Source organism: Botrytis sinoallii, assembly GCF_014898435.1.
Source record: "Botrytis sinoallii strain Bc 23 chromosome Unknown BSIN_022, whole genome shotgun sequence".
NCBI lineage: Eukaryota > Fungi > Ascomycota > Leotiomycetes > Helotiales > Sclerotiniaceae > Botrytis > Botrytis sinoallii.
The window spans coordinates 44,047-70,502 of NW_024066049.1; the positions used below are offsets into that span (position 1 = coordinate 44,047).

The window sequence follows — 26,456 nt, forward strand, 5'->3', positions numbered from 1 at the left end:
CTGCACTCTTGTTAGTAAGGCAAATTCCAAGGCTGTAGGCAGTTACGCCCAAATTCAAGATCAGATGGTTTGTGCTAGTACACAAAGTGTCAAGCAAGTTCTGCTTGGCATGAGAAGATAGTGTTATTGAGGAGCCTAGTTTCCTATATTTGAACTACCTTATTTTATTGCTTTCATGGAGCAAGCGCTCATCATTTCAGATCACTCCCAGCCTTGATTCAAGTGACCAATCTGATGTTGAGCTACAATAATCCTCTCGAATGAAAATTCAGAAAGTGTGGTCATTTCGAGAATTTGGGGAACTCCTGTTTCGCCATCATACCCAAATGCTATATATGTATTCTGATCCACAATTATTATGACGGGAAAGTAGCGCTTGAATGCGTACAATTTGCTTCAAGGTAGCCGTTCAGGGTAAATACTTCAATTCGATTAGCATAGGATGTTTAAGCAATAATTGCTTTCGAATAGTTACTGCATGCTCGGGGAAGCGCAGTACACGGTTTCATCTCTGCCATCTCACATTTACACTGAGTTTAGACTGGCATTCAACATCTGATAAGGAGGCCGTATGAAATTTGAATAGAGGAACTTGTACGATGCCTATATGTGTGCTTGGTATACAAGCTGATCACCAGAATCCAAGCTCAAATCAGATAATCAGATTGTCTGGGAATGTTCTCACCTTAATCTATCTACTTCTCATAGGTAGTTGAATTATGGGATCGGTAACTTAATAAATCTCCAGTATTTTATCAATTATGAGGTTCTTCGAAGTTGTCGTCTTGTAGTAACTCGCCAACTACATGGAGATCAGATTGCTTAATCTTGACCGCTCACGTTTCATCATTTTGATTTATTCCGCATTAGTTTTGTGTCCCTGAAGCTTCCTCAAGAATTTGTAGATTTAAGAGCTGGAGCATATATGACCTGCGTTTGATTCACTCATCACTTATCCATTATTTCAGTCTATCGACTTATCAATTAGATTGATATGACTGGATTGCCCTGTTGCTTATTTCTTTATTTCTCAATATCCAAGCGTTCCAGATATTCGAGTACACCTCTTCCCTTCACCTCTCTAAGGTACACAACTTACTCCAGCTTTACATAGCTCCTACCTACCCCTCCCGACCTCAATACCACTGCATTCAACACGTCTCTCTATTCAATTCTCTCTTTTCACTCCGTTGCGCTTCGGAAGTATTGCGGTCTATTATTCAATCGGTTGGCCACAACTAAAAGTGCTCATCAGTCCAAGTTTTGTTGCATATCTGAAAGGCTGTGAGGGGCTCAAATCCAAATCGATTGAAACCTCTTGTTGCAACGATTTTGAGATGTGCAACAAGACTGAACTGAACGCCTGATCTAACTCTTCAAAGTAGAGAAATGAGAAGTTTTGTTGTATATCTGAAAGGCTGTATTGTCTGAGAAACCCAAATCCAAATGGATTGAGATCTCTTCCTGCAACGATTTTGAGATCTACAATAAAACTCCTCATCTCTCTACTTTGAGAATTAGGTCAGGTGTTTGGTCTTATTGTATCTCTCAAAGAGTGTATTGTTAGAGAGGTCCAAATCCAAATCGATTGACACCACTACTTCAACAAACAATTTTGAGATATGCAATAAAATTCCCACTTTCTCATTTCGAAGAACCAAGCAGGTCAGGTGCTAACTACCTTAAGTTTTGTTGTATATCTAATAGAATACACTCTTGAGAGGGTTCTCGATCCAAATCGATTGACACTTACTACTTCAACAAACAATTTTGAGATATGCAACAAAATTCCCACTTTCTCACTTCGAAGAACCAGGTCAGATACTCAATCTTGTTGTATATTTGAGTTCGATACTTCAATTTAGGAAACGAACTGTAGTATTACAAAATCTTTATTTCTTCCCCAGATATATAATAAAACTCTTATTTCCCTACTTTAAAGAATTAGATTAGATACTCAATCTTGTTATACACTTTAGATGAGTCTAGAAACTTCAATTTTTGAAAACGAACTGTAATATTACAATCCGTTATCATTTCCTCCTCAGATACGCAACAAAACTCTTATTTCCCTATTTCAAAGAGCTAGGTCAAATACCCAATCTTGTTGTATATCTGAATTCAATATTTCAATTCTCGAAAACAAACTGTAGCATTATAATCCATTATCATTTCCTCCTCAGATATACAACAAAACTCCTACTTTCTCATTCCGAAGAATCAAATATTCAGTCCAATTCCGTTATACATCTCAAATAAATCTAGAAATTTTCAATTCTGAAAGCGAACTGTAGCGTTACAAAGTCTCTACGATTTTTCTCAGATATGTAATAAAAGTATCGAGTAGTATATAGTATACAGTATGTTTGTGTTTGTGTGAGAGAGGGAGAGAGGGAATAAACTATGGATATGTAGGATATATAGGAAAATCAAAATTGAGAGAACTCGTCTAAAGATAGGAGAACGGAAGGAAAACGAAACGAACGAACGAAACGAACGAAACGAAACGAAACGAAACGAACGAAACGAAACGAAACGAAACGAAACGAAACGAAACGAAACGAAACGAAACGAAACGAAACGAAACGAAACGAAACGAGACGAACGAATCATATCGCATCGCATCACATCGCATGGCATCGAATAAGAATACACATCATTAAGAACTAGACAACACATCATTCCTTACCTCACTCAACATCCTGCACTATAATCAGTCCTAATAGCAGAGACTCGAGTATCCCATTTTCAAACATATCATCTACATCTCCTATATCTTCCATCTCACAAGAGACGTATACATTATACATATCATACATTCCAAAGCTCAAAATCACCATAAAGATCCTGTCCCATATTACTCAAACAATACAACACATACTTGCAACGTGAATATGATAACTCGTGTATTTCTGCTTATTGACCGTTTTCAATCCTTTCATCCCTGAATTATGCATTGATTCATTGCCATTGATTGATAGGAAACCTCCAAACTGGTCCGACCCGTTCCAAACTCCCTTCCTTACAGATTACCTAGCACCAAAGCCAATCCCAAGCCCGAACCCAAACTGACGTCAATGTGATCTTAAAACGACTAATTCCAATCCATTGTTCCTTACTTCTTTTCATCATCACAGCCATTCTATGTCCCTTCTACTTGCCCATTGCTGTGACGCATTATATCGCATCAGCACAATTGCAATTCCCACCCACCGCCTCACCACTGCGCAAGCGAAGTGCCTCCTAACTCGGACTTCCTCAACCAACGTCTAATTTTCATCTCATCAGAATTTATCGAATGACTCCATCTCCCTCGGTGTGTTTTGTAGGTGGTGGACCCATTGGTGCTTGGTAAACATCATCTCCGCCTCTCGTGTAGGCATTGGGTGGTTGTTGCAATTCGATATCTGGTTGGCCATGATGACCATGATGACCGTAATATCCATCATTGCTATTAAAAGTGTTGCCCGTTTGTTGAGGTGGGATTTGTCCATTTGGGAGTATACATTGGGGAGGGGGACCATAGTTTAAGCTCCGGGTTGGTTGTTGTAATGACCGTATGGAGGTGGCTTGGCCATCCAGCCTGTACCATACATTGGCTGGATTCCTTGACGACGACGACGACGGGAGTTGATGCATCTGGTGGTGTGTGTTAGTGGGTTTGAAGTGAGAATGTTGAAGAAAGGGATGTGATATGGCGAGCCACATATGAGCTCGATAGATAGCTACGATCAAAATCGTGCCAGCGAAGCATATGGGAAATAATAATAACTTACGATAAACCGAAAGCCAGAAGAACAAAGGCAAGAATTATAAGAACTAGCACAACCCATCGTCCCCAACTGCCCCATGTAGAATAACAGTTTCCATAGCCATCGCAGCTGTAAGGCATTTTATTAGTTTAGACACTGATATCTGCTGTTGATATTGCGAGATGCGTTGCAGAATTGTGAATAGGTTGAAATATGATTATGTAAAATCTGGATATCTGAATATGCTCGATGTAAGTAATAAAAGATCGAGAATTACAGAGGTTGTGTGTGTGTGTGTGTGTGTGTAGAACGCAAGAGAAGTGAAGTTATTGTGGAAGTTGTTCGTATTTCGCAATAATCACAGCTCACAGACAACAACAAGAAATATAGAGAGAGGTTGGGTAAGGAAATCGGAAATTGACTTACTTATTGACAATATCATCATCATCAAAGTCATTGCTTTGCCTCTTGGCAATCATCTGCACGAGCACAGCCATGATTTCGTTGGTAAGATTCAGCTGGTTTTAGGTTGGTACAGCAGGTAGGTATTACAAGGAAGAGAGCTTGAGGGAATTTTTTCTTATAATTTGATTGAAATCCTTATCGTGGCAAAGAGGATACGCGGCGACGGGGACCGGGGGGGGGGGGCTGAGAGTATGATGGTTGGGTACTTTTTTTTTGCGGGGTAAGCAAGATGATCCGTCAGGAATTGATTGTCTGATGTATTGAGGAGAGCGTATTGTATAAAGAGAAGAGGATGAATAAGGAAAAAGAAGGAGAAAAAAGAGAGAGGAGAGACGGTTGATATGGAGACGATGAGACAATTATGGTAGATGGTTGGATCTTTTTAAATCTTCCGGTAGAGAATGGGAAAAAGCAAAAGAAAGGTGAAGAAAGGAATAGGAAGTGTACTAGCTAGAGAGGAAATCAATAGCTAAGAGACATATCAGCTCAGGTACCTGGGACTTGGGTTGTAACTCGTAAGTGCTAGATAGATACTACTAGGTAGCTTCTTTGGTGATAGGTATGAGGCTATGTTGAAAAAGTAAGTCAATGTCGGGACTCGGGACTCGGATTGGATTTGATGGATAGATACGAGTAGATCGAATAGATAGATAGATCCCATACATATATGTATGGTCAATATGTATGGATGTACGATGTTGTAATAAAATACGAAATATTTATTATATACACACAAACATACACATATACACATATACACACACACTCACACACACACTCACACACACACACACATACCCATTACATCAATCAATAGATTACATCGATGTGGATCTCTCTCTCTCTGTCTCTCTGTCTCTATCCCTTCCTCCTTCCTATTCATCACATTCCCGAACATTCCGGATCACGAGAGAAGGGAGAGAAAATTGCATAGTGGTGGAGTGAAGCGAGGTAGTTGCACTGATTGAAGTGAGGGTTGGGTCCTCTAGATTTCCACCGGCATCAACGTCAAGCCTTACATGGAAAATCCTACCTACCTACTAGGTATTCACATGTATGTAATATAACATACCAATCTGTAGATGGAGAGTATTTCAAATCATATACCTATAATATCTAATATCTATATCTAGGTATTGGTTGATGTATAAAGAAATACTAACCTAGGTAGTAATAAACTGATAGCTTCATCTCCTTCTACTTGTTGTATATAAATTCCAGCTAACTAGTATATATACTAGTATATATGACTATATGTACAATTGTCAAAATAACATCATATATCAATGATAACCAGAGAGACCAGACAGACCAGACCTCGTATATAAAATCATTCAAATAATTCCAACAACTCCATCCTATCCATATATACCAATCACCCTCAACCAATTGGTCTTTCCAAGAACCATGTATCCGTTCACATCCGACTCGTTCATCCCATATGTTCCCAATCTCTTGACTGATTAATAAGTTTACATCCTCATTCTCATCCTCATCCACACTCCCAAAGAAAAGCCCGTCATACTCAATCAAATTCCACTTCATATAATTAAATAAATCAATAAAGTTGTCCAGTAGCTAGCTAGCTACTACTACTACTACTACCACCCAGTCCGGTAACCTTAAGAACCTTCTCAGAGCTCCATCACAGATTCACAGCCCTGTCTGTCCTATCCACCTAAACAATTTCCCTCCTAATTTTTATCAATTCTCTTTTCCTTTTCCATTTCCTCTTCCCCTTCCTCTTCCTTTCCTCTTCCATTTCCTCAAGCCTCACTCAAAAAAAAAAACCCCTTCCTCCCTCCCAATTGTCTCAGCGATTCTTTTCTTCAATCACACCCCCTCTCGCCAATCCCTCCAATCACACCACTCACCCATCCTCCATTCCTGCAAGCCATGGCTATCCATGCCCGGTGCCAACGCATCAAACGTGCGGACTGTGCTTTTCTGAGAATTAAGGGCTGCCAGCGAAGCATGCGCGATGCATCTCTAGGCATGATTGTATGAAATGCCTGACGCTCCCTCTCCTCTGTCATTTCTTTTCTTCCCACCCTTCCTCCCTCCCTCGATTCTTTTCCCCGTCAATTCCAATTGTCCAGCGCGAACTCGATGTCTTTCCCATCACTCACCATCCCAGCCCATGGAAAGGCTCCCGAGAATCCACTCATGATTGCTGTACACATTACATACGATGCGCCGAGAAATTGATACGATGTATAAAATGCAGGTGAGACACTCAATACGCCGTTATAAACATTCGTATTCGCCTCGATCTCCTTCCCAGCATATTCAATGTTTTGGCCAACTCGACTCGAGCCTCAAGGTACTTACTTTATGGGTAGAGGGCATCTGGTCACGAAATAGGTTACGAAGGAGACGCGCGCATCTACGAATATTGGAACATAGTCTCATCACGAAAGCTTCAAATAAAACTTCGGAATAAGCTGGGCATTGGGAATCTTTCACCGCGGACAAATTCTACACAGGTTAACAGCGCACATGCAGTTGATAGCAAGCCAATCTTCGCTCGAACGGATTTCTGACAGATACGGGTTTCCAACACACAGGATTCATCGTCATCTATTACCTCGTTCTATCATTGCTAAGACGCGACATTGCCCTAATATACCGCCAAAGACAAAACGAATACATAAAACGTCTGAAGACTTTCCGGAAATCCTACAATTTACACCTCAAGACGATCGCATGAAAGATAAACGTATATATATGTATATTGGGAAATGGAAAAGCGCAAAGCACTCATGGAAATACGACTGGGCTTGGAAGCGCAAAGTATGAATGTTTTAAATACAATGGTTCTTCTCCGATTATTTCAACACACCGGTGCCACTACCTCATTTACCAACTGGCACCATGCAACACGCTGGATGTCGATCCCAGTAATCCAACAATAAAGCAGAGGGTCGTAAAGTCGTCTCATCGTAGCAGACATGGCGCATCCTACCCAGAAGAATACAAGGAAATTTGATACATTTCTGTCCCGCCGTTCGGCTCACAGCAAATCGAAAAATAGAAGTCGAAGGGATCCTCGCCGATCGAGCAGGAAGAATTTGAAAATAATTAGAATTGGTTGCTGTGGGCTGAGGAGATATATTCGTGGTCCGCGAAGATCCTTTTCGAAGTTCGATCATTTATCATCCCATATTTTCGCCATTTCATGTCGTTAATCATCGTTACTATCCGGAAAATTCGTACCCGCAATACTCCATCCAAACTTCGCGACAAGATTTACTTGTTCTTTGATGATCAATCACCCACCCACCCTCCGTATGCACTCTACTTATTCGCCCTTGCAACCAGCCATTGCAAAACAGCATCCAAATTTGTCTCCTCCTTAGCACTGATCCCATAACAGCTCACCTCTCTATGTCCTACACTCTTTAGATCCAACCTCTCAATCAACTCGTCCACACTCAACTTGTTTTCCAAATCAGATTTATTTCCCAATACCAAAAGAGGTATCCCTTGCAACACGGGTTTTTCTAAAAGCAAATGAAGCTCATCTTTAGCGATTGGTAAGGCATCGGGATCGGCAGAGTCGACAATAAACACAATAGCATTTACGCCGCGACAATATCGCTCCCACATGGAACGAAAGCGGGGTTGTCCGCCTAAATCCCAACATTTGAGAGTGACATGACCTTTCTGGACACGCTTCATATTAAAACCAACTGTAGGAATGGAGCTATGAGGGAAAGTAAAATGTGGTCAGCTTGGAGCGGTTGCGCAACGTGGGGTCTACGAATATGCGAACCCCGCTTCGATGAAATGAAGGCCGTGATAGGAAGGTATATATATGTATCTTGTCTTGGATGTGAAGGAAAGGAATCATCGTACTCAAGTGTAAATTCTCCGCCCTGCACATTAACACCATCATTAGCATTTCCGCCAAAGTAAAACGGTTCAACATGGAAAGAAAAGGTGAGTCGAATTAGAGCTTACCGCTAGTACCCTTAACAAAGATGTCTTTCCAGCATTTTGCAAACCGATCATCGTAATGTCCATTTCCGTAGCCCTAAATGGCAGATTACAAAGTTAGTTGATGGAGAGCAGAAAATCTTATTGAAATTGCCTTTTTTGAGAGGGTCGCTGTCAAAATGAAGATGTGCGCACAAGGTCGACGTCTTCAAGCAACAAACAGATGGTGAGAAACATACCAGAAAAGCCGCAGCAACCAATCATACACTCGTCTGAATATACTTGCCATGATTTTTCAGTCTCTCTTGCACACCTATGTGAATGGTTTATTGTTTCGATGGAAGCCCTGGAGCTCTGTCGCTGACGAGTATGTTATTTCGTCGATTCGCAAGGCTGTGCAGGTACGGTAGGGTAGGTATGTGAGGTTTCTGGACAAGAGGAAGATACAAGATTGCAGGGTTGAAGCCGGCAAAAGAAGTAGAGATGCAGTGTAGCCGCAGACCGTTTTTCCGTAAGTAAGCCAATGATCAGATAGCTACCCAATGTATATCGTACACTTCGTTCGCCGTTTCAATAAATGTCAAAGTGACTTGATGGTTTGTACAAGCATGCAATAGTGAATGGCGAATGAATCAAGATTGAATGAGTGAAGTTGAGTGTAGTATGTATGGCGGATAGATTCTTCTTCTGGATGAAAAGGGTTCAATGTGACGGTGAAGGGAAGTTTAGCACACAATCGGTTGTAGCGCTTGTGATTCCCCTCAAAAGAAGGCTTGCACGAACCACTTCGGTAATGATTGCAAGATTGAGAGCACGATTTTAGGTTATTGTGCGGTTGCGGGCGGGTAGGCGATAAGTACAGGTGGGAAGTTGAAGTGATGTACAGATTGATTGATTGATTGATTGATTGATTGATTGATTGACTGACTGATTGACTGGTTGACTGATTGACCGATTAATTGATCGATTGATAAAATTGTATACAAATAGAAAAGAAATCACAACAGCCAGATGAAGTCCAAGTCTTTTTGAATGTGTGGTACTGGGCTGCTGGATATTGTAATACAATCAGTAATAGGAATGAGAGAATGGGTTTGGTCTGGTAAGGTTGGGTAGAATTGAGATGCTGCGTTGAGCTATTGATATCGATTGATGGACCAAATGATGGAAAAGAGATGGATGGATGGATGGATGGATGGCAGGATGGGTGGATGGCAGGAGGGATGGATATATGGGAAGAAGAAGAGGAAGAAGAAGAGAAGGAAGAAAACTTGGCGATGCAATAGATCTATCAGACCAATAAGTAGAATATTGGGATGTATATAATGAGTTGAATGAATGAATGAATGAGGTACTAGTGGTAGCTGGAGGTGCTAGGTAATATCTCCACGAAATTTGAGACAGCGAGAGACTCGTCTCGGTAGCCCCAAAAGAAATATGGTGAGAATGTTTCCTTTCGAGTAAAGAGAGGGTTTGCTTTTTCTTCACTTCCTTTCCATAACCAGATATGAATGAGGTAAGTTGGCTTCCTTTCGTTTGCTCTCTCGTTCGAACTATGTATGTACCTAGGAGCCTAGTAGGTAAAACATGGGTATCTGCATCTCAAGCTACAGAAGTACCTCCATACATTCGCACAGCAGATCGCATACCGCAGGTCAAGCATGCAGCTATGAATCCGGGAACATTCAAAATCAGGTTCAGACCGATTTTATTACATACATGTACATACTGCTCGTGTACGGAGGAGATACCTACTTCGTACCTAGGTACTTTCCTTGGGGGGGATGATTATCAATGTATCAATGCATTCATTATTCATACCTAGGTAGGTAGTACTTCACACATGCAATGCAGCTGATGAAGCTTTGGATGTAGAAGAGCGAATGAAACCCTCTTCTCCATCAACATCATTCAAGCCATCAAATGCCCTCGCATTGGATTTTCGGGGGATGTGAGCCCAAGGTGTTTGCCCAGGGATATCATAAGCTTGAGCCCAATGATGAATGAAGAATGATGCATGTGGAATGTGGAATGCGAAGTCTGTATACCTGTGCTACCTCTCCTCCCTCTCCAACCCATCCTATCCTACCTCTCCTACCTTTCCTACAATGTTTCTCCAAAGCAAAATAGAACAAACTTGGAAAGCCTCGACCTTAATCTACCTAGGTACATACCTACCTACCCTAGTAGTAGCACCAATCTCAGCCAATCAATCAAATATCACGATTGTGACGATAAGAGATAAAAACATGGATAGCTTATATAATCAAAAGTTTTTTTTTTCTGCCGCAACTTGTACATGCCGCTCATTCGATATCAACAAACTCTTTCGAGAAGGTAAAGTTTCCCATGAATTGAAGGATTTGCTTTGATCGTAAGTATTTGTTTTGCCCCAAGCTTCATTAGTCTTTCGAATATTCTCTCAATGAAAACACTTTAACTGATCAATTGCGTTCAGCTTCACCATGGCTCCCTCGAAGTCTCCCTCCGCTCCCACAAACACCAAATGGACTCACGAGTTTGATACCGTTCGAAGAGAGAAACTTTTCCGAGACCCCCCAAAAGATCACACAGCATATCCTGCACTTACCGCTGCAGTCGCTCCTCACATCGAATCATTCAATGCACTGTTCGAGAAAGATGGTTTAATTGCCCAAGGTTTATTGGATATTGGATCCAAAACCTACCTCGATGGAGATGATAGATTAGGTCCAGGGGGAAAGAACAAGTTGACTGTGAGGATTAAGGAAGTCTTCGTTGAAAAGTCTATGTTACCTGCATCCAACAAGTTCTCGACCAAAAACAGAGAAATCTTACCGGCAGAATGCAGAGAACGACATGTTACCTACAGAGGAAAGATGTCGGCGCGCATGGAGTATTCGATTAACAACGGGGACCCAAAAGAGTTTATCAGAGATCTTGGGCAATTGCCTTTGATGTTGATGGTATAAACCCTCGTGAACTTCAATCTCGGATTGAGCTGACCTTTTTCTCTAGTCAAACAAGTGCCATCTTCAAAATAACTCACCAGCACAACTTGTGCAAAAGAAGGAGGAATCCGAAGAGCTCGGAGGATACTTCGTGGTGAACGGAATTGAGAAAATCATTCGTCTTCTTGTTGTCAACCGAAGAAACTTTCCTATGGCCATTATCAGACCTTCATTCAAAGGCAGAGGTCCAGCATACACCGAATTCGGTATGCTCATTCGATCCGTACGACCCGATCAAACTTCTCAAACCAACGTGCTTCACTATCTCAATGATGGAAATGTTACTTTCCGTTTCTCGTGGCGCAAGAACGAATTCCTTGTACCTGCTATGATGATTTTGAAGGCATTGGTGGAAACAAACGACAAGGAAATCTTCGAAGGACTTGTTGGTGCTGCTGGTTCGAAGGGAGCAGACAACACATTCTTAACTGATCGTGTGGAATTGCTATTACGTACATACAAGGCCTACGGTTTATACACAAAGAGCAAGACTCGAGCATACTTGGGTGAGAAATTCAGAATTGTCCTTGGAGTTCCAGACACTATGTCAAACTACGATGTTGGAACGGAATTCCTGCGCAAAATTGTCCTCGTCCATCTAGGAAATACCGACGTCACAGAAGCGCAAGATAAGGACAAATTCAAGATGCTTCTTTTCATGACCAGAAAGTTGTATTCTTTAGTTGCTGGAGACTGTGCTGGAGACAATCCTGATGCGGTCCAGAATCAAGAAATTTTACTCGGAGGATTCTTGTTCGGTATGATTATCAAGGAGAGACTTGAAGATTGGCTTCACACTGGTTTAAGAATGGCATTGAGGGACTATGTTCGACGAAGTCCAGAAAACAACTTTGCGACTCCAGAATTCTTGAAAGATTTCCCGGTCAAAATTTGTTCAAGGACGAATGAACAAGTTGGTGGTGCCTTGGAGTACTTCATGTCTACTGGAAATCTTGTTAGCCCAACGGGTTTGGATCTTCAACAAACTTCTGGATTTACGGTTGTGGCAGAAAAGATTAACTTCCTACGATTTATTGCCCATTTCCGTATGATTCACAGAGGTAGTTTCTTCGCTCAATTGAAGACTACTACTGTTCGTAAGTTGTTGCCAGAGAGTTGGGGTTTCATGTGTCCTGTCCACACTCCTGATGGAAGTCCTTGTGGACTGCTAAACCATCTTTCACACAAATGCATAATTCTCACACACGCCTCGGATGTATCGGCTTTACCAAAGCTTCTTTCTGAACTTGGTGTCGTTAGCACCGGCTCATCATCCACTGATGAGAGTGTTGTTGTTCAATTAGATGGAAAGATTATGGGCTGGTGTTCACCCAAGCAGTCTCTTGTTATTGCGGATACTCTACGTTACTGGAAGGTTGAAAAGTCACATGGTGTTCCAACCAATTTAGAAATTGGTTATATCCCCAATTCACACGGTGGACAATATCCGGGTATCTATTTGTCTGCTGCACCAGCTAGAATGGTCAGACCAGTGAAATATCTTCCTCTCGATAAAGAAGATTTTGTTGGACCACTCGAACAACCTTTCATGTCTATTGCAGTTACCGAGCAAGAGATCGAATCTGGGGAACACACTCACGTCGAGTTTGATCCTACTCATATCCTTTCCATCCTTGCCAACATGACCCCCTTCTCCGATTTCAACCAATCGCCCAGAAATATGTACCAATGTCAGATGGGTAAACAATCTATGGGTACACCCGGAACAGCCATTCGTTACAGAACCGACAACAAGGCCTATCGCCTTCAAACTGGACAAACCCCGATTGTCCGCGCACCACTTCACAACGAATATGGTTTTGATAACTTCCCCAACGGAATGAACTCCGTTGTTGCCGTCATTTCTTACACTGGATACGACATGGACGACGCTATGATTATCAACAAGTCCGCGCACGAGCGCGGCTTCGGTCATGGAACAATCTACAAGACCAAAAAGTATGAATTGGAAGAAGGTCACAAATCTCGATCTGCTAAAAATATCAAGAAACTTTTCGGTTTCGCTCCTGGTGGACTCGTGAAAGCTGAATGGAAAGCAGCCATCGATGAGGATGGTTTACCATTTATTGGCCGAATGGTGCAAAACGGTGATTTGATTGCTGCATGGCATACAGTTTCGATGGACGAGAATGGAAAATACGTCAATCGAGATGGCCAAACTCATTTCGAGAAATACAAAGAGACTGAAATCGCATTCATCGAGGAAGTTCGATTGATTGGAAATGAGAACGGAATAGAGCCTTGTCAAGCCATTTCTGTCAAACTTCGCATCCCTCGTTCTCCAGTTATCGGAGACAAGTTTTCGAGTCGTCACGGACAAAAGGGTGTTTGTTCACAAAAATGGCCAGCGGTCGACATGCCATTCACGGAATCTGGTATTCAACCTGATACCATCATCAATCCTCACGCTTTCCCTTCTCGTATGACTATTGGTATGTTCGTCGAGTCCTTGGCCGGAAAAGCTGGTGCATTACATGGTTTGGCTCAAGATAGTACCCCGTTCAAATTCGACGAGGAACATAAGGCTGGTGACTACTTCGGACATCAATTGATGAAGGCTGGATACAACTACTACGGTAATGAACCTATGTATTCTGGTATTACCGGAGAGGAGTTGCACGCCGATATTTACATTGGAGTTGTCTACTACCAACGTCTTCGTCACATGGTAAACGATAAATACCAAGTCAGAACCACAGGTCCAGTCACACAACTCACTGGTCAACCGATCAAGGGTAGAAAGAAGGGTGGTGGTATTCGTGTGGGAGAGATGGAACGTGATTCTTTGCTGGCTCACGGTACTGCTTTCTTGTTGCAGGATAGATTACTCAACTGCTCTGATTACACCAAATCGTGGATCTGCAAGGAATGTGGAACTTTCTTGTCAACTCAACCTACCGTTTCGGCATTTGCAAGCAAGAAGAAGGGAACTGGCGTGGTCAGATGTAGAAAGTGTGCGACGAGAGCAGAAGGAAAGTTGAGTGGAGGAGAGGTATGGGAAGATGGTAAGGGACAGAGATGGGTGGGTGGTGAGGATACCACTGTTGTGGCTGTTCCAGGTGTGTTGAAGTATTTGGATGTTGAATTGGCGGCTATGGGTATCAAGTTGAAGTATAATGTTGGACCTTGAATGGCGTGACTCGCGGAGAAAATATGGGGAGAGGAAAAGATGATTGACGAATTGAAATTTGGCAGGCGTTCTTGGGAAAAGGAATAAATGTAGCATTTACAAGGGGTACTTCTTTTAATTTTGTTGGGCACTAAATGAATGGATCGTCAAAAGATGGAGATTATTGATTCAGGATTGAATGAAATGTTATGAAAACTAGAATTGTAAATGTCTTCGGGGGTTGTGATTTGATCTCGTTTGTACCAGTTTGTGTTGGTTATGTTGGAGTATGGATCTTGATATTGTGGAGACTTCTTGGAAGAAGATATAGACGCGTGTGTTGGGTCTGCTAGATGCTTTCGATGGATTTCTGTGCTCACCTCATCATTAAATAATGGTATGGTATGATCCTAGATGATTTCTTCGACGGTTTAATGACAGATACCGGCAGATTAACAATCGGTGTAGCACTCAGAGTCTCTTTCTCTCGCTCCCAGAATCAAATGCTATTTTAGTGAAACTACTAACTGGGTAGATAGTACTGGACTAACTATTTAGTAAAGACATCTCATATCTACCCACCGTCCAATAAAGCATACTCACCTAGGCAGGTACGTAAAATACAACCACGGCAAACGGATTGTATTTGTATCGAGACATCTGAAAGAGGTAATAATCTTAGCTGTATAATGAATGATGAATGACACGAGAAAGGAGCGGATGACCAAATGAAGTAAGTAATATGCCAAGGCGTCCGCAGTGCTGAGGGGGGTAAGCGGCCCCAGATGGAAGAAGAGGTAGGCAAGAAGATGATGAAGGAGAAGAGGAAGAAAGAAGTTTGAAATAGTATACTGGCACTGGTGTTGGCACTGACTGGCACTGGCACTGGCATCATGTATCAATCATTTTCACGTGAGATTTTCTAGCCAAGGGAAGGCAAGATAATGGTAGTATAGGTCATGGAGATTGAGAAGTTGTTGGTCTCCTTTGAGAAGAGTGCTGGATATCTACGAGTATGGGTATCGAGGAAGGTAGGCCCGTAGGCACTTGTAGGTAGCTATGGTAGATGAATAGGTCGGTAGATGGATAGGTCGGCACATGAATAGAGGCAAACCTTTGCTTCTGACTCGAGATGGACGGATTTCTGAAACAATAAATGTAGAACGCTTTGAACTTTGAATAATCCATGAATTGTGAATTCTGTATATACCTAGCTCGAGCCTAGGTACCGAGTACCTAGTGATAGAAGAGGTGGAGAATATATCGATTTTCATCTGAATGATAGTCCTAAGAAGTAAGGAGGAAAGAAGATGGGCAACCAGAGTCTCATGGATTACCTAACCTTAGCAGATATGAAGATATTCAAATTGGATGGTGATAATTTCGATTGAATTCTAAATTCAATTCGTCCATTGATCTGTTATATATCGTCTACCTATCCCTTGGTACATCATCAATAATAAGTCTACATAGGTACACATCGTTCCCCCAACGTCCCACCTGCAGAAAAAACCCTAAATACAGTAATCATCAACCTTAACCTTAATCTTGAGGATTTCTCCTGCCGAGCTCCTCTTTTAATCCTTAATTCCTCAGACTTTCTTGGAACGACGGACTAGACCTGATCTCTACAAGATCTTACTTGATGAACACTTTGATCGACAACAATCGCGTACAAAGTGTGTTGTAGTGGTATTTATAACGATACTACACCAATACTACCAAGGCTACCAATACCACCAATACCACCAATACCACCAATACCACCACCATGTACGTGCGACTGCTACTACCGCGACGACTGAGCTACTGTCACTGTCCTAAAATGAGCTGCTGCTGAACTTCGCCTCCAACAATGGTCGAAGGATGGTGATCTTCAAATTTCCATGATGACCACAAATCCATCCTAATGGGACGCTACATGAATCCTAACGGCAACCTGCCGATGGACGCTTCCAACTAGACATGGCCGGGAAATCACGTTTTCGTACAATCCGTTCTCTTGGTATGATCTCTATTTTTCTTATTCCACACGGGTGGCCATTCCTTCAATGCCAATTTCCTACTGACTGAGGCTCAGCCCGGAGTCATGGCAAGGTGTTGGTTCGTGGATTCCCACCTGAGCCCTAATCTTTTCTTACATCCATCATAAGGTTCTTTATGTTCCACCAATGTTCTTGGGGAAAAGAAACAAATCAAATATAATAATCAGAATATGTAACCGTGGATACTTCGTCATTTGAGTCTCATTTCTTTTTTTGATTTGCATTACTCCCTTCTTATCCCTCGATTTCTTTACACACATTCTTTTACTGTCTTTTTGTATTCATTCATCTTATCATTCATTCACTCATTCTGCTTGAGCACTGAGTCGTGGGGGCGGTTCTCTCTCATCGCCATCTCATTCTCGTCCATTCATTTGTTTGCATTTACTCTCCTTACAGTGCCGAAGTATTTCATCCGGTGAATCTGAAGCTGCGGCCTCTCAAACTTTTCTTCTGGTTTACTTTTCACTCCCTTAATATTTAAGTCCATCGCCAATCGCAGTCTTTACTACTACGGCATTGCCATAACATTGAAGAGGACTTTACCTGAAGATCATCCGCCATATTTGCGAGATTTCTCCCTGATAATTTGCGATTTCTTATCAAAATGGTCTTCTTTCGAGGAGCCTCAATCGTGTCTTTCCTTACCATTGCTGGTTCATTCCTCTCACAAACAGCACAAGCAGTCCCAAGACCTCACGATCATCGACCAAGGGGTTATGATTATGGTGTAGACATCGGAGCACTTTTGAAACGGGATGTTACTCCTATGCCCACTACTGGAATCTCATTTAACAGCTCAAATTCATCAATACCAGTTCGTCAAGAAATCCGGGATCTACAAAAGAATGCGGATCTCTGGGAGCTATATATTCTGGGAGTATCAATGATGCAAACTATCAATCAGTCAGATATCCGTTCATGGTATCAGATAGCCGGTAATTATCGATGCTACCTAGTAAATGGTAAACTGCTAACCTCTCAATCAGGCATTCACGGTAGACCTTATCTTCCATATGACGGAGTTCAAGCAACTCCCGGTGACGAAAATAATGGATATTGTACCCATGTCTCGATTCTCTTCCCTACTTGGCACAGGCCTTACTTGGCACTTTATGAGGTAGACATCCTATGCATGCCATCTGAGACACATCTATTGACACTTTCTGTAGCAAGTACTCCATAGTATCGTTGTATTCGTTGCAGCACAGTTCCCTGCTGGAGCCGAGAGAGACAGGTATACTGCCGCTGCAGCCAACTTCCGTATTCCATATTGGGATTGGGCTGTTGTACCACCCGCTGGGGAGAGTGTTTTACCCCCAAGTGTTTCGACTCCAACTATTACTGTCAATGGCCCTGCCGGCGTTCAAACAATTTCCAATCCATTGTTCAGTTATCACTTCAACCCTTTGGACCCATCGGAGTTACCTGATGCGCCTGTAAGTTATAAACGAATTATTCATAATGGATTGCCCACTAACAACTCTTAGTTCAGCCAATTTCCCCAAACATTGAGATATCCCACATCCAATGATGCATCTGCCACTTCACAGAACAACCTTGTTGCCCAACAGCTTGATAATAGTGCTGCTTCATTCCGAAACCGTCTCTACAACCTCTTCACCAATTATCACGACTACAGCACGTTCAGTAATGAAGCATGGATTACCGCATCCAGCCCAGGAGATTTTGATTCCATTGAATCTCTTCACGATCAAATTCATGGATTGACAGGAAGTGGTGGCCACATGGCTTATATCGATTACTCTTCCTTCGATCCACTTTTCTTTCTTCACCATACAATGATCGATCGTTGTTTTGCCATTTGGCAAACCTTGAACCCTGACAGTTATGTTACTCCCAGAGAAGCGTCATATAGCACTTTCACCATGACGGCTGGAACTACCCAAGATGTATCTACACCACTTAAACCATTTTATAACGCCGATGGAAACGACTTTTATACTTCTTCTGATGTTGTATCAACGGAATCTTTTGGTTACGCATATCCGGAAACGTTACAAGGAGGAAATACAACTGCTCAAGCTATCAAGGCCATAAATCTTCTGTACGGGACCACGGCTCCGGCAAAAACGGTTTCTCGCGGCTTGATTCCAGGTCTTACTTCTAAATTATTAGGACGGGAGCACCAACTTAACTCAACATATGATCTTTTTTCCCTCGCCCTCGCCCCAAATGGTCAATACACTGAATGGATTGCCAATATTCAAGTTGAGAAATTTGCCCTCTCCAGGTCATTCTTTATCCACGTCTTCCTTGGACCTTTCAATGATGACCCCGCGAGTTGGTCCTTCGAACCTAATCTAGTCGGCACTCACTGCGTCTTTGCAAAACTTTCATCCTCAGGTACCTCTGTAGCTGATCCTAACCAGCTGGTCACAGGAACGATCCCGCTTACCAGTGCCTTACTTGACGATATTTCAGAAGGTCATCTGAGATCACTGGACGATGTGGATGTTGAACCATATCTCAGAAAGAATCTCCAATACCGCATCACACTTCTGAATGACACGGAAATTGACAACTCAGCAGTCCCAAGTTTGAAGCTTAGTGTGGTGAGCTCCAGTGTCCAACAAAGTACGGCTGATCATGAATTACCAAAATGGGGTTCGATGATTAGTCGCCTGGAGTTATTTGTCGAAGAGCTGAAGGAAGCATTGGGAAATACAACCTTAAAGGGATATTGATTTGTTCCTGGGTTCATTTGCATGACATGACGGGGAGTTATAACTCTTTAATCGATTTTCTTTCTTTGGGGGATGGAATTTTTTAGATGATCCGATGATACCATTTTGCATGTTGGATATTGAATAGCCGATAGATGATACGAAAAAGATGTTGCATGATAATTCTTTCTAATTTTCAGTGATATATTATCTCATTTCTGAAACTCGTTACATTACCCAAAAGTCTTCCTCACTTTCCTCAAACTCAAAACCATCAGTAAACACCCCATAAACGCAAACCATAACATCAAAACCCCCAGCCATCCTATCACCATAGCGTTACTCCCAACTCTCGCCACCACACTTCCATAACTCATCCGCTCGATAAATCGCGAAGCAGTCACCGCGGCAAAATGCTGCCAGAGAATAGATGTAAATGCGAAGAGGAAGGCGCTACCGCTGATTAAGCAGAGTGTCATGCTGAGGGCACGAGAGGGAAAGGATTTTACTTGGCGTTCGGAATTGGTGTCCGGGTTTCGATCGGTTTTCCAACGGGGGATGAGGGTGAGAAGGAGGAGAGTTAGGAGGGCGAGGGGGAGGGAAATGTAGCTGGGGTGTATTAGGGCCTTGAGATTTCTTGGTATGGATATTGTTTTGGTTTGAAGAAGGGAAGAACAAATAAACGCACAGCAATCCATCGAATACAATTCTTTTCCTCACTGACTCGGCTAGCTTGAGGAGGTTTAGGGGATCGATATCAATATTGATATCTGTGGTCGTGCTCGTGATTATATTCGTTAATGTCGTGACATGTTGGGCACATTCCCATCTCGAACTTGTGAGTTGAGAAGTCATACATATTCCTCGAAAGCCGGTGCGGATGATGAGAGAGCTGTCTTGAGTATTTGGAGGAAGGAGAGAGGTGAGGTTGCGGTGGAGGGTTTGGGTGATAGGGGAGGGGGGGGGAGGAGGCGTAGGAGAGAGAGAGGAGATAGATGGTGTGGGTGGGGCGGGTGGTGCAGCCGAGTGGGAGGAGGACTGGTTGGTGAGTTGGAGGTTAGAAGTTGGGTGGATGGGGTGGAGGGGTGGAGTTCCGAGGGAAACGGGGTTCAGAACTGGGTGATGTAAAATAAAGGGCTGGAGTTTTAAATACGGTATGTTACTTACCAAGACAGGCGATTCCGATACATGTGAGGAGAATCAGAAAGTGTTGAAAATCGAACCCAAAGCGGAAGAAGGAGATGAAGATTGAGAGTTTGCGGGGGAGCATTATGCGGGTTGGGCGCGGGAGCGGGAGCGGGAGTGGGGTGGGGGCGGAGATGGGGATATATGACCTAGAGAGATGAAAGGAAAAATTATAATATTTGAAACAAGTTAGTGGTTCATAATGAGGATAGTATCGAGGATTATGATGAGACGCGAAATTTAATGAAGATATTGTGGTGATGCTTGGAGGGGGTGGAGGGGTTGGGCTTACTTGCATATATTATTGTGGCTTATTACTGAACCAATTATCTTTGCATACATGATATATACACTATTATCATACTATGCAAGTAAATATTCCCAATCGATTGTCATATATTTTGTTAAAATCATCAACGGGCATCCAAGTTCAAGAAAAACTATTAATTCGTATTTTATATCGTCTATACCCGAGCCCCTCTCATTATCTCAGATAAGAGCTCCAATGCTCAAGCACCAATCAACAACCTAGAAAGCTACACAGTGGATTATCTCCCCCGCGTGGATAAGGAACTTCATAGGGGGAAAGCGCGATTGCAACGGCTGATTAACACCCTGATATTATCTACCAGTATGAGCTGACCGACCGAGGTATACAGGTATGCCTGTGATAGTGACATCACGCAGCATCAGCAGATTGAGCATGCTTCCAGGTTTGATAGTGCATAAAAGAACACACCCAACACTCTTTGCGTAGAGTATATTGTATATTACCCCGATTGTTGAGAGCTTCATATCCATCCGGCGCCAGCAAAATGCCTCACATGAAATGGTAAGGTTAAACTTATCACGAAAGCATTGTTCGATATGACTTCTAAAATTGTCACATAGGCCACCTCAGATCAAAAACATTCAAGTTTTCGGTGAAGTCAAGGATAGTAAGTTAATATCCTTATGACCTCATGATTATACTCTAACCCTCGGCTGCTAGTTTCCGGCCGTCGATATCCCCGTGATATAGGCCGCCCCGTATACCTTGGGGGCAACACATACTATCTGTTCGGCGATACTTTCTGTCATAGTTCCTCGAATCATTTTGTTGGAGTCTCCAACAATACTGTTGCCTATGTTCCAGATCCCCAAAACGATCCATTAACTTGTACATACATGCATGAAAACGCATATCAACCATCATTCATCCCTCACACGCGCAGCGAAGAAGAGTATGAGAAGGATCCAAAGAACAAGGAAAAGATTAATCGGGTCGTGAATTGGGTATTTGGGGGTATCATTGAAGGTTTTCCGGGAGCAAGAGATGGGTGGGTATTCTATGAGAAAATGTATACAGTGAGTAATATTTCGAAATGCATGAGGGAAGTTCTTGGTAGAATGTGGTTTGGCTAATGATATCAAAAGCATGGATCTACGGCTGGCAAGAGTTTTGGCACAGGTGTTGCGCGGGTTCAAGTTCAACCTGACAATTCTTTGAAAGTGGACAGACTGATGGTGAGTAGTGCAAATTCCGATTTATTTATACCCAAAGGGATGTGATAGTTCAATCTATCACAAAAATTGGGATAAGAAGTTCTATTTACGGCTCTTGGTCTCAAATTTTTGTGGCCTTTTTCCAGCTTAGATTACTCACAGAATTAGAGCGACAATATGATTTTCGGAGAAAATGAGCCACATTTCGGTATAACAACCTATGTCGTGGGAGATGATGGATATATTTATCTTTTTGGTGCTAAGGATGCCCCATCTCCGACCCTTGACCTCAAGAATCATTGGGCACGCATTCGATCGGGGTCTGATTTTACCTCGCGAGAGAATTACGAATTTCTCATTCATACTCTCGATGGAAAAAGCAAAGTATGGGATCGTTCTTACTCACTTCATCAACTCGTCAATCTCATTCCGGTCCAGGCGCAAGGCGCAATCATTAGAGTTCCGGAACTAGCACCTAAAGGACGACCATATCTTTGGTTTGGGAACAACAAGTTTCCGGCTAACAAGATATATATTGCATGTGCACCGCAATTAGAGGGGCCATGGGAAGAATGGGAGGGACCTGAGATTCCAAAGTTTGGAGGAGGTGGCTTAAGATATACTTTATATCCACATGAGAGGAGTTGCCAGTTGGAAAAAGGGGAAATGAGAATCAGTTGGAGTGATGGCAAACAAATGGGTGGTATGGTTGTACAAGCTATGTTACAATTTGCCATGGAGGGAGAGAATGAGAACGCTGTACAACAATCGGGACCGTTACCGCAGCCTAATGGTGGCTGGAAGGATAAAGCGAAAGGTTTTCTAAATTCGCTCAAGTAGTGTAGGTAATGATTTCCGAGACTGGCTTTTCTTTCAACATGCAATGTTGATTGATCAGAACCTTGAAAGTGTATTAGATTTGTTCCAGACCCCGGGGATTCTTTTGTCCATAATCTTGATATCTTGATATCTTGACATCTTGACTGCAGTTATCAGTAAGCATTACTCCCAGTGTGTCTGACTCACATCTAGCTACTTCAAACCATAGTAAAGACTGGTTGGTGGTGGCACACGAGCTTCTATTCCAGGGTCCGAGAGATAAGTAGACTGTTCAGTGCGTGACAACAGATGCACGGCAGTGTCACAGGCAGGCAGAAACGCGCCTAGGACTGACTGTATGCAAACTAGACAAGGTTTCGACGGATCTGATAACTTTAAAGAGAATTTCGCAGCGGATCTGATAATTTTAAGTGGCAGCAAGTGGATTTTATCCCGAGAAAAGTTCAACTCCGTACATGGGTTGATCAATTCCGAAAGTTCGGAAGAATTGGATTTCACAATGGGTAATCTGATCTTTTCGGTAGATTTACTCCGTACAAATACTTTGATGACTTGCAAAGCTTTACTCATTGTCCTTTCTATTTATCTCGCTTTTTGTCCCTCTTTATTAGTAGTCGAATACCGAATCTCAATCCAAATATACAAGAATCTTGTCATCGATCCTAAATTATGAACACTGCAGCAGAAAAAAGGCATTGCGTCTTCAAATAACAAAACTATTCTAGTTTTATCAGGTCAGAAGCAAAATGTAGACGGTATTCAATCAGTGCTTAATCCATACGATGAAGCTTCTCGACATCTGGAAATACTCAGAAAAGAATACGGAGTATGTGAATCTAGTGTGTATCTTAAACGCCTAGACTAATCTCTCGACAGAGCACCTGGAAAGTTCAGATGACCCAGAAAATACTTATAATTGGCCGTCATGGCGTAAAATTACAATTGGTGTCATATTTTCCCTGGGACAGCTAGTGACTTTAATGTCAGCCAGTATGATTGCTGCTGCTCTTGGCGATATCTCCCGCGATTTGAGGATTGATAACCATACTGCTCAGATTATATTTTCTACTTACTTTCTCGATCTGGCCATAGGATCTTTCGTGGCTGCCGCATTCTCTGAAGTCACTGGTCGAAAAGGTATTTGGCTATTTTGAAATGCGTGGTATATTTTGTGGAATGCTCTCTGCCCACTAGGTAATTCGAAGGCTTTGATGATTACGGCCAGACTCATGACGGGAATAAGAGCCAGTGGTGGTATCACGGTATGTATCACTACAAAGAGATCCATTCCTCAAAGCTCATTGACTGACGGTTGCCACTCCTCAAAGCTTACTGGACCCGTCATAGCCGATATGTATGGCAAACGAGGACGTGGAAAACCGCTCGCAATTGCATCTTTTCTACCCTACCTTGGACCTGCGCTTGGCCCGATCTTTGGAGGCATTATCGCACAATTGGTGGTGTGGCCATGGATATTCTGGATCATGTCGATTTTTAAGAGTTTTCATAACCTCAGCGTGATACTGTTTCATTCGGGAATCTTATACACCAGTTCTTCTTTGACGAAAGGCCAAATCCGAAGCTGAGTTCACATCTGACGCCGAAAGGACATTTATTGCCAAATGTTGAAAAGAACTCTTTCATCAATTGTCTATCGGACTTGTTCGTCCCTTTCAGATATTAATACATCGGCTAGTGATTCAATTAATCACATTCGCATTTGGAGTTGGCTTTGGCATTTACACGATTTTGAATTCAACTTCTGCCACTCTTTATATAGAGCGTTACAATCAGACTGTATCTATCAGCGCTCTTCATTATATTGCAATCGCCATTGGTGCAATAGCTGCGTCTCAAATTGGGGGTCGTATCATGGACTGGCTGTACAGAAGTCTTAGCAACAAAAACAACAATCATGGCAGACCGGAGTTCCGCGTTCCATATTCAATGGATGGTGCTATGTTAATGCCGATTGGACTGTTCTGGTACAGCTGGGTTGCCGAAGTAACTGGCCCATGGCCAGTAGTTGACATCGGTGCATCTGTCTTGATCCTAGAGAATATGGTATTCAGTCAAGGTCTTCTTGCTTACGAATTGTATGAATTTGGTAAATACGGGGCATGGGCAAATGTGGCATCCCGAGTGGGTTCGAACATTATGGGATTCATTTTACCTACCTTCGGGCCCCAGCTTTATGAAAAGTTGGGGTTCGGATGGGGCAACAGTCTGTTGGGCTCTATATGGATTGTATCAGGCGGTCCCATCTGTTTTGTATTGTACTATTGGGGTAAAAGGATACGTGTAATTGGTAAAGAGACTGAAGATGGAAGTTCTCTACATAATTGATTTTAGGAATATTTTATCTATTAGAGAACGAATGCAAGCTCTTTCAAATGCTACGCATCGAGGCTGCAGCAAGACTCAATCCTTCAATTATTTCATATTTACTCCAAAGAACTTCCACGCTTTCCTAGCATCAATATCAGGTGCATCATGATTGGAAAATTTTAGTAAATAATCATTCTCATTCTCCATGAAGAACACCCCGCGGTCCTATGCCATGCGAAAGTTAGATAATGACTTCAGAATCGGAGGACCCATAGTTTACTTACTTTTCCAAGACTAAGCTTGATCTTTCCCTCAATAAAGTTTGGAACATACGGTTGAAGTGTACTGTGGTTTTCTCGAATCAATTTAAGGATATTAGAACAAGCAACATCCGCCTGCGCTATGCCTGCGAATGCCATCTTTGGACCGTCAGTAGCTGCAACATCTCCTATAGCGAAAATATTTTTGTGTTTTTCATTTTCGGCTTTGACTTGCAGTGTTGGTTCTACACGAATGAAACCATATTCTGTGATAGCATCTGGTAAAAGGGTTTTGAGTGGGCTGGAGTTTGGGCTTTGTCCGATGCATGATATCTTTTGAAGTCAGCAATCGGCTTTAAGGGAAAATACAATAATAGGCATCGCATACCACAAGATCAAAAGTCTCAACTTGACCATCCTTAAATACAATATCTGTCTCCGATGGCATAAATGGCTTGCTATTAGGCAGTGAAGGTCGTTCATTAAGATAAACTTTCACTCCCAGCTCTTGAAGTCGCTTATAAGCCGCTTCATGTAGCTGTGGTCCAAATCTAACGAGTAAACGATCTCGAGAGTGAATCAACGTCACATTCTTATCTGGTAAGAAGCTCTTGATATCAGTTGCGAGCTCGACTCCAACTGCACCACCACCAACAACTGCAATTCGTGAAGAGGCACGGATAGCTTTTTGATAACCACGCAATTCGCCTTCGCCCCCTATCTTATCTGTCGCGGATAGTCGAGCCGGTGCAGGCTGTGATACACCTGTTGCGATAACGAGGTATTCATAAGAAAGTTTCTCATTTGATGCAAGCTCAATATGGTCTTTGTGAATATTGATAGCTTTCTCATGAATAATAGATATAGCTCCTTTCGGCGCACGTCTCAACAGTCCCTCATAAGGTATAAAAGCTTTGTGATCATGACCACCCAGCACACTGAATCTCGGAAAAGCAAAACAATAATGCATATGCGTGTTTTTTTCAACCAGCGTGACTTTATATCCAGTAGGCATGGATGTGGAAAGTAGCATCGCTAACTGCATTCCGGAGAACGAACCGCCTATGATGACGATATTTTTTGGATCGGAAGTTGCGCGGTATGTGAAACGGTGAATGATTGCTGTGACTTTCTGCTTTCCGAATTTCAATAGGAAATGAAACGCTATATTTGCTATTTGCAAGTAAAATATAAAACCCATGATGAGAGAGCCCTTTCGAAGTATTTGGTGGTGTGTATTCAGTAACGAAGTGTTACAGAATGACTTTCTGAAATTCACGACTGACGAGATATTCACTAAATAGATATATAATAGCAAAGCGCCCAAAAGAGCTAGCGACGGACTTAAGT

The 26,456-nt window shown here is 42.4% G+C and overlaps 8 protein-coding genes across 8 annotated transcripts; 4 read left to right on the top strand and 4 right to left on the bottom strand.

Moving 5' to 3' along the window:
* Positions 1–3,291: 3,291 nt before the first annotated feature.
* EAF02_009768 (uncharacterized protein) lies at positions 3,292–4,249 on the bottom strand (the record flags this gene model as incomplete). The annotated part of the gene is made up of 4 exons (XM_038905816.1): positions 3,292–3,451; positions 3,595–3,639; positions 3,777–3,881; positions 4,179–4,249. 4 exons carry the CDS (start codon positions 4,247–4,249, stop codon positions 3,292–3,294), a joined length of 381 nt encoding a protein of 126 aa, XP_038754239.1.
* A 1,940-nt stretch (positions 4,250–6,189) lies between these two features.
* Positions 6,190–9,079, bottom strand: EAF02_009769 (uncharacterized protein). The gene is made up of 4 exons (XM_038905817.1): positions 8,396–9,079; positions 8,181–8,253; positions 8,076–8,095; positions 6,190–7,923 (listed from the first exon to the last, which is right to left on the bottom strand). The coding sequence occupies exons 1-4, from the start codon at positions 8,443–8,445 to the stop codon at positions 7,515–7,517; spliced, it is 552 nt and encodes a 183-aa protein (XP_038754240.1). The 5' UTR covers positions 8,446–9,079; the 3' UTR covers positions 6,190–7,514.
* A 1,414-nt stretch (positions 9,080–10,493) lies between these two features.
* Positions 10,494–14,620, top strand: EAF02_009770 (uncharacterized protein). The gene is made up of 3 exons (XM_038905818.1): positions 10,494–10,530; positions 10,615–11,101; positions 11,154–14,620. Exons 2-3 carry the CDS (start codon positions 10,622–10,624, stop codon positions 14,295–14,297), a joined length of 3,624 nt encoding a protein of 1,207 aa, XP_038754241.1. The 5' UTR covers positions 10,494–10,530; positions 10,615–10,621; the 3' UTR covers positions 14,298–14,620.
* A 2,308-nt stretch (positions 14,621–16,928) lies between these two features.
* Positions 16,929–19,029, top strand: EAF02_009771 (uncharacterized protein; the record flags this gene model as incomplete). Its single annotated transcript, XM_038905819.1, has 4 exons — positions 16,929–17,259; positions 17,311–17,441; positions 17,494–17,760; positions 17,812–19,029. The coding sequence occupies 4 exons, from the start codon at positions 16,929–16,931 to the stop codon at positions 19,027–19,029; spliced, it is 1,947 nt and encodes a 648-aa protein (XP_038754242.1).
* Positions 19,030–19,241: 212 nt separating this feature from the next.
* EAF02_009772 (uncharacterized protein) lies at positions 19,242–20,278 on the bottom strand (the record flags this gene model as incomplete). The annotated part of the gene is made up of 3 exons (XM_038905820.1): positions 19,242–19,617; positions 19,697–20,123; positions 20,176–20,278. The coding sequence occupies 3 exons, from the start codon at positions 20,276–20,278 to the stop codon at positions 19,242–19,244; spliced, it is 906 nt and encodes a 301-aa protein (XP_038754243.1).
* Positions 20,279–21,008: 730 nt separating this feature from the next.
* EAF02_009773 (uncharacterized protein) lies at positions 21,009–22,518 on the top strand (the record flags this gene model as incomplete). The annotated part of the gene is made up of 5 exons (XM_038905821.1): positions 21,009–21,025; positions 21,085–21,131; positions 21,185–21,540; positions 21,610–21,699; positions 21,847–22,518. 5 exons carry the CDS (start codon positions 21,009–21,011, stop codon positions 22,516–22,518), a joined length of 1,182 nt encoding a protein of 393 aa, XP_038754244.1.
* A 992-nt stretch (positions 22,519–23,510) lies between these two features.
* EAF02_009774 (uncharacterized protein) lies at positions 23,511–24,864 on the top strand (the record flags this gene model as incomplete). Its single annotated transcript, XM_038905822.1, has 3 exons — positions 23,511–23,655; positions 23,713–24,069; positions 24,215–24,864. 3 exons carry the CDS (start codon positions 23,511–23,513, stop codon positions 24,862–24,864), a joined length of 1,152 nt encoding a protein of 383 aa, XP_038754245.1.
* Positions 24,718–26,351, bottom strand: EAF02_009775 (uncharacterized protein). Its single transcript, XM_038905823.1, has 3 exons — positions 25,495–26,351; positions 25,131–25,439; positions 24,718–25,071 (listed from the first exon to the last, which is right to left on the bottom strand). Exons 1-3 carry the CDS (start codon positions 26,347–26,349, stop codon positions 24,952–24,954), a joined length of 1,284 nt encoding a protein of 427 aa, XP_038754246.1. The 5' UTR covers positions 26,350–26,351; the 3' UTR covers positions 24,718–24,951.
* Between the last annotated feature and the right edge of the window lie 105 nt (positions 26,352–26,456).

Excerpts from the sequence above, each read along its gene's own strand:
- EAF02_009770 (XM_038905818.1), top strand. The coding sequence starts at position 10,622 with ATGGCTCCCTCGAAGTCTCCCTCCGCTCCCACAAACACCAAATGGACT. Across the intron at positions 11,102-11,153 it reads AATTGCCTTTGATGTTGATG|TCAAACAAGTGCCATCTTCA; the intron begins GTATAAACCCTC and ends CTTTTTCTCTAG.
- EAF02_009769 (XM_038905817.1), bottom strand. The coding sequence starts at position 8,445 with ATGGCAAGTATATTCAGACGAGTGTATGATTGGTTGCTGCGGCTTTTC. Across the intron at positions 8,254-8,395 it reads TGGTTGCTGCGGCTTTTCTG|GGCTACGGAAATGGACATTA; the intron begins GTATGTTTCTCA and ends TCTGCCATTTAG. Across the intron at positions 7,924-8,075 it reads GGCGGAGAATTTACACTTGA|CTCCATTCCTACAGTTGGTT; the intron begins GTACGATGATTC and ends TTTCCCTCATAG.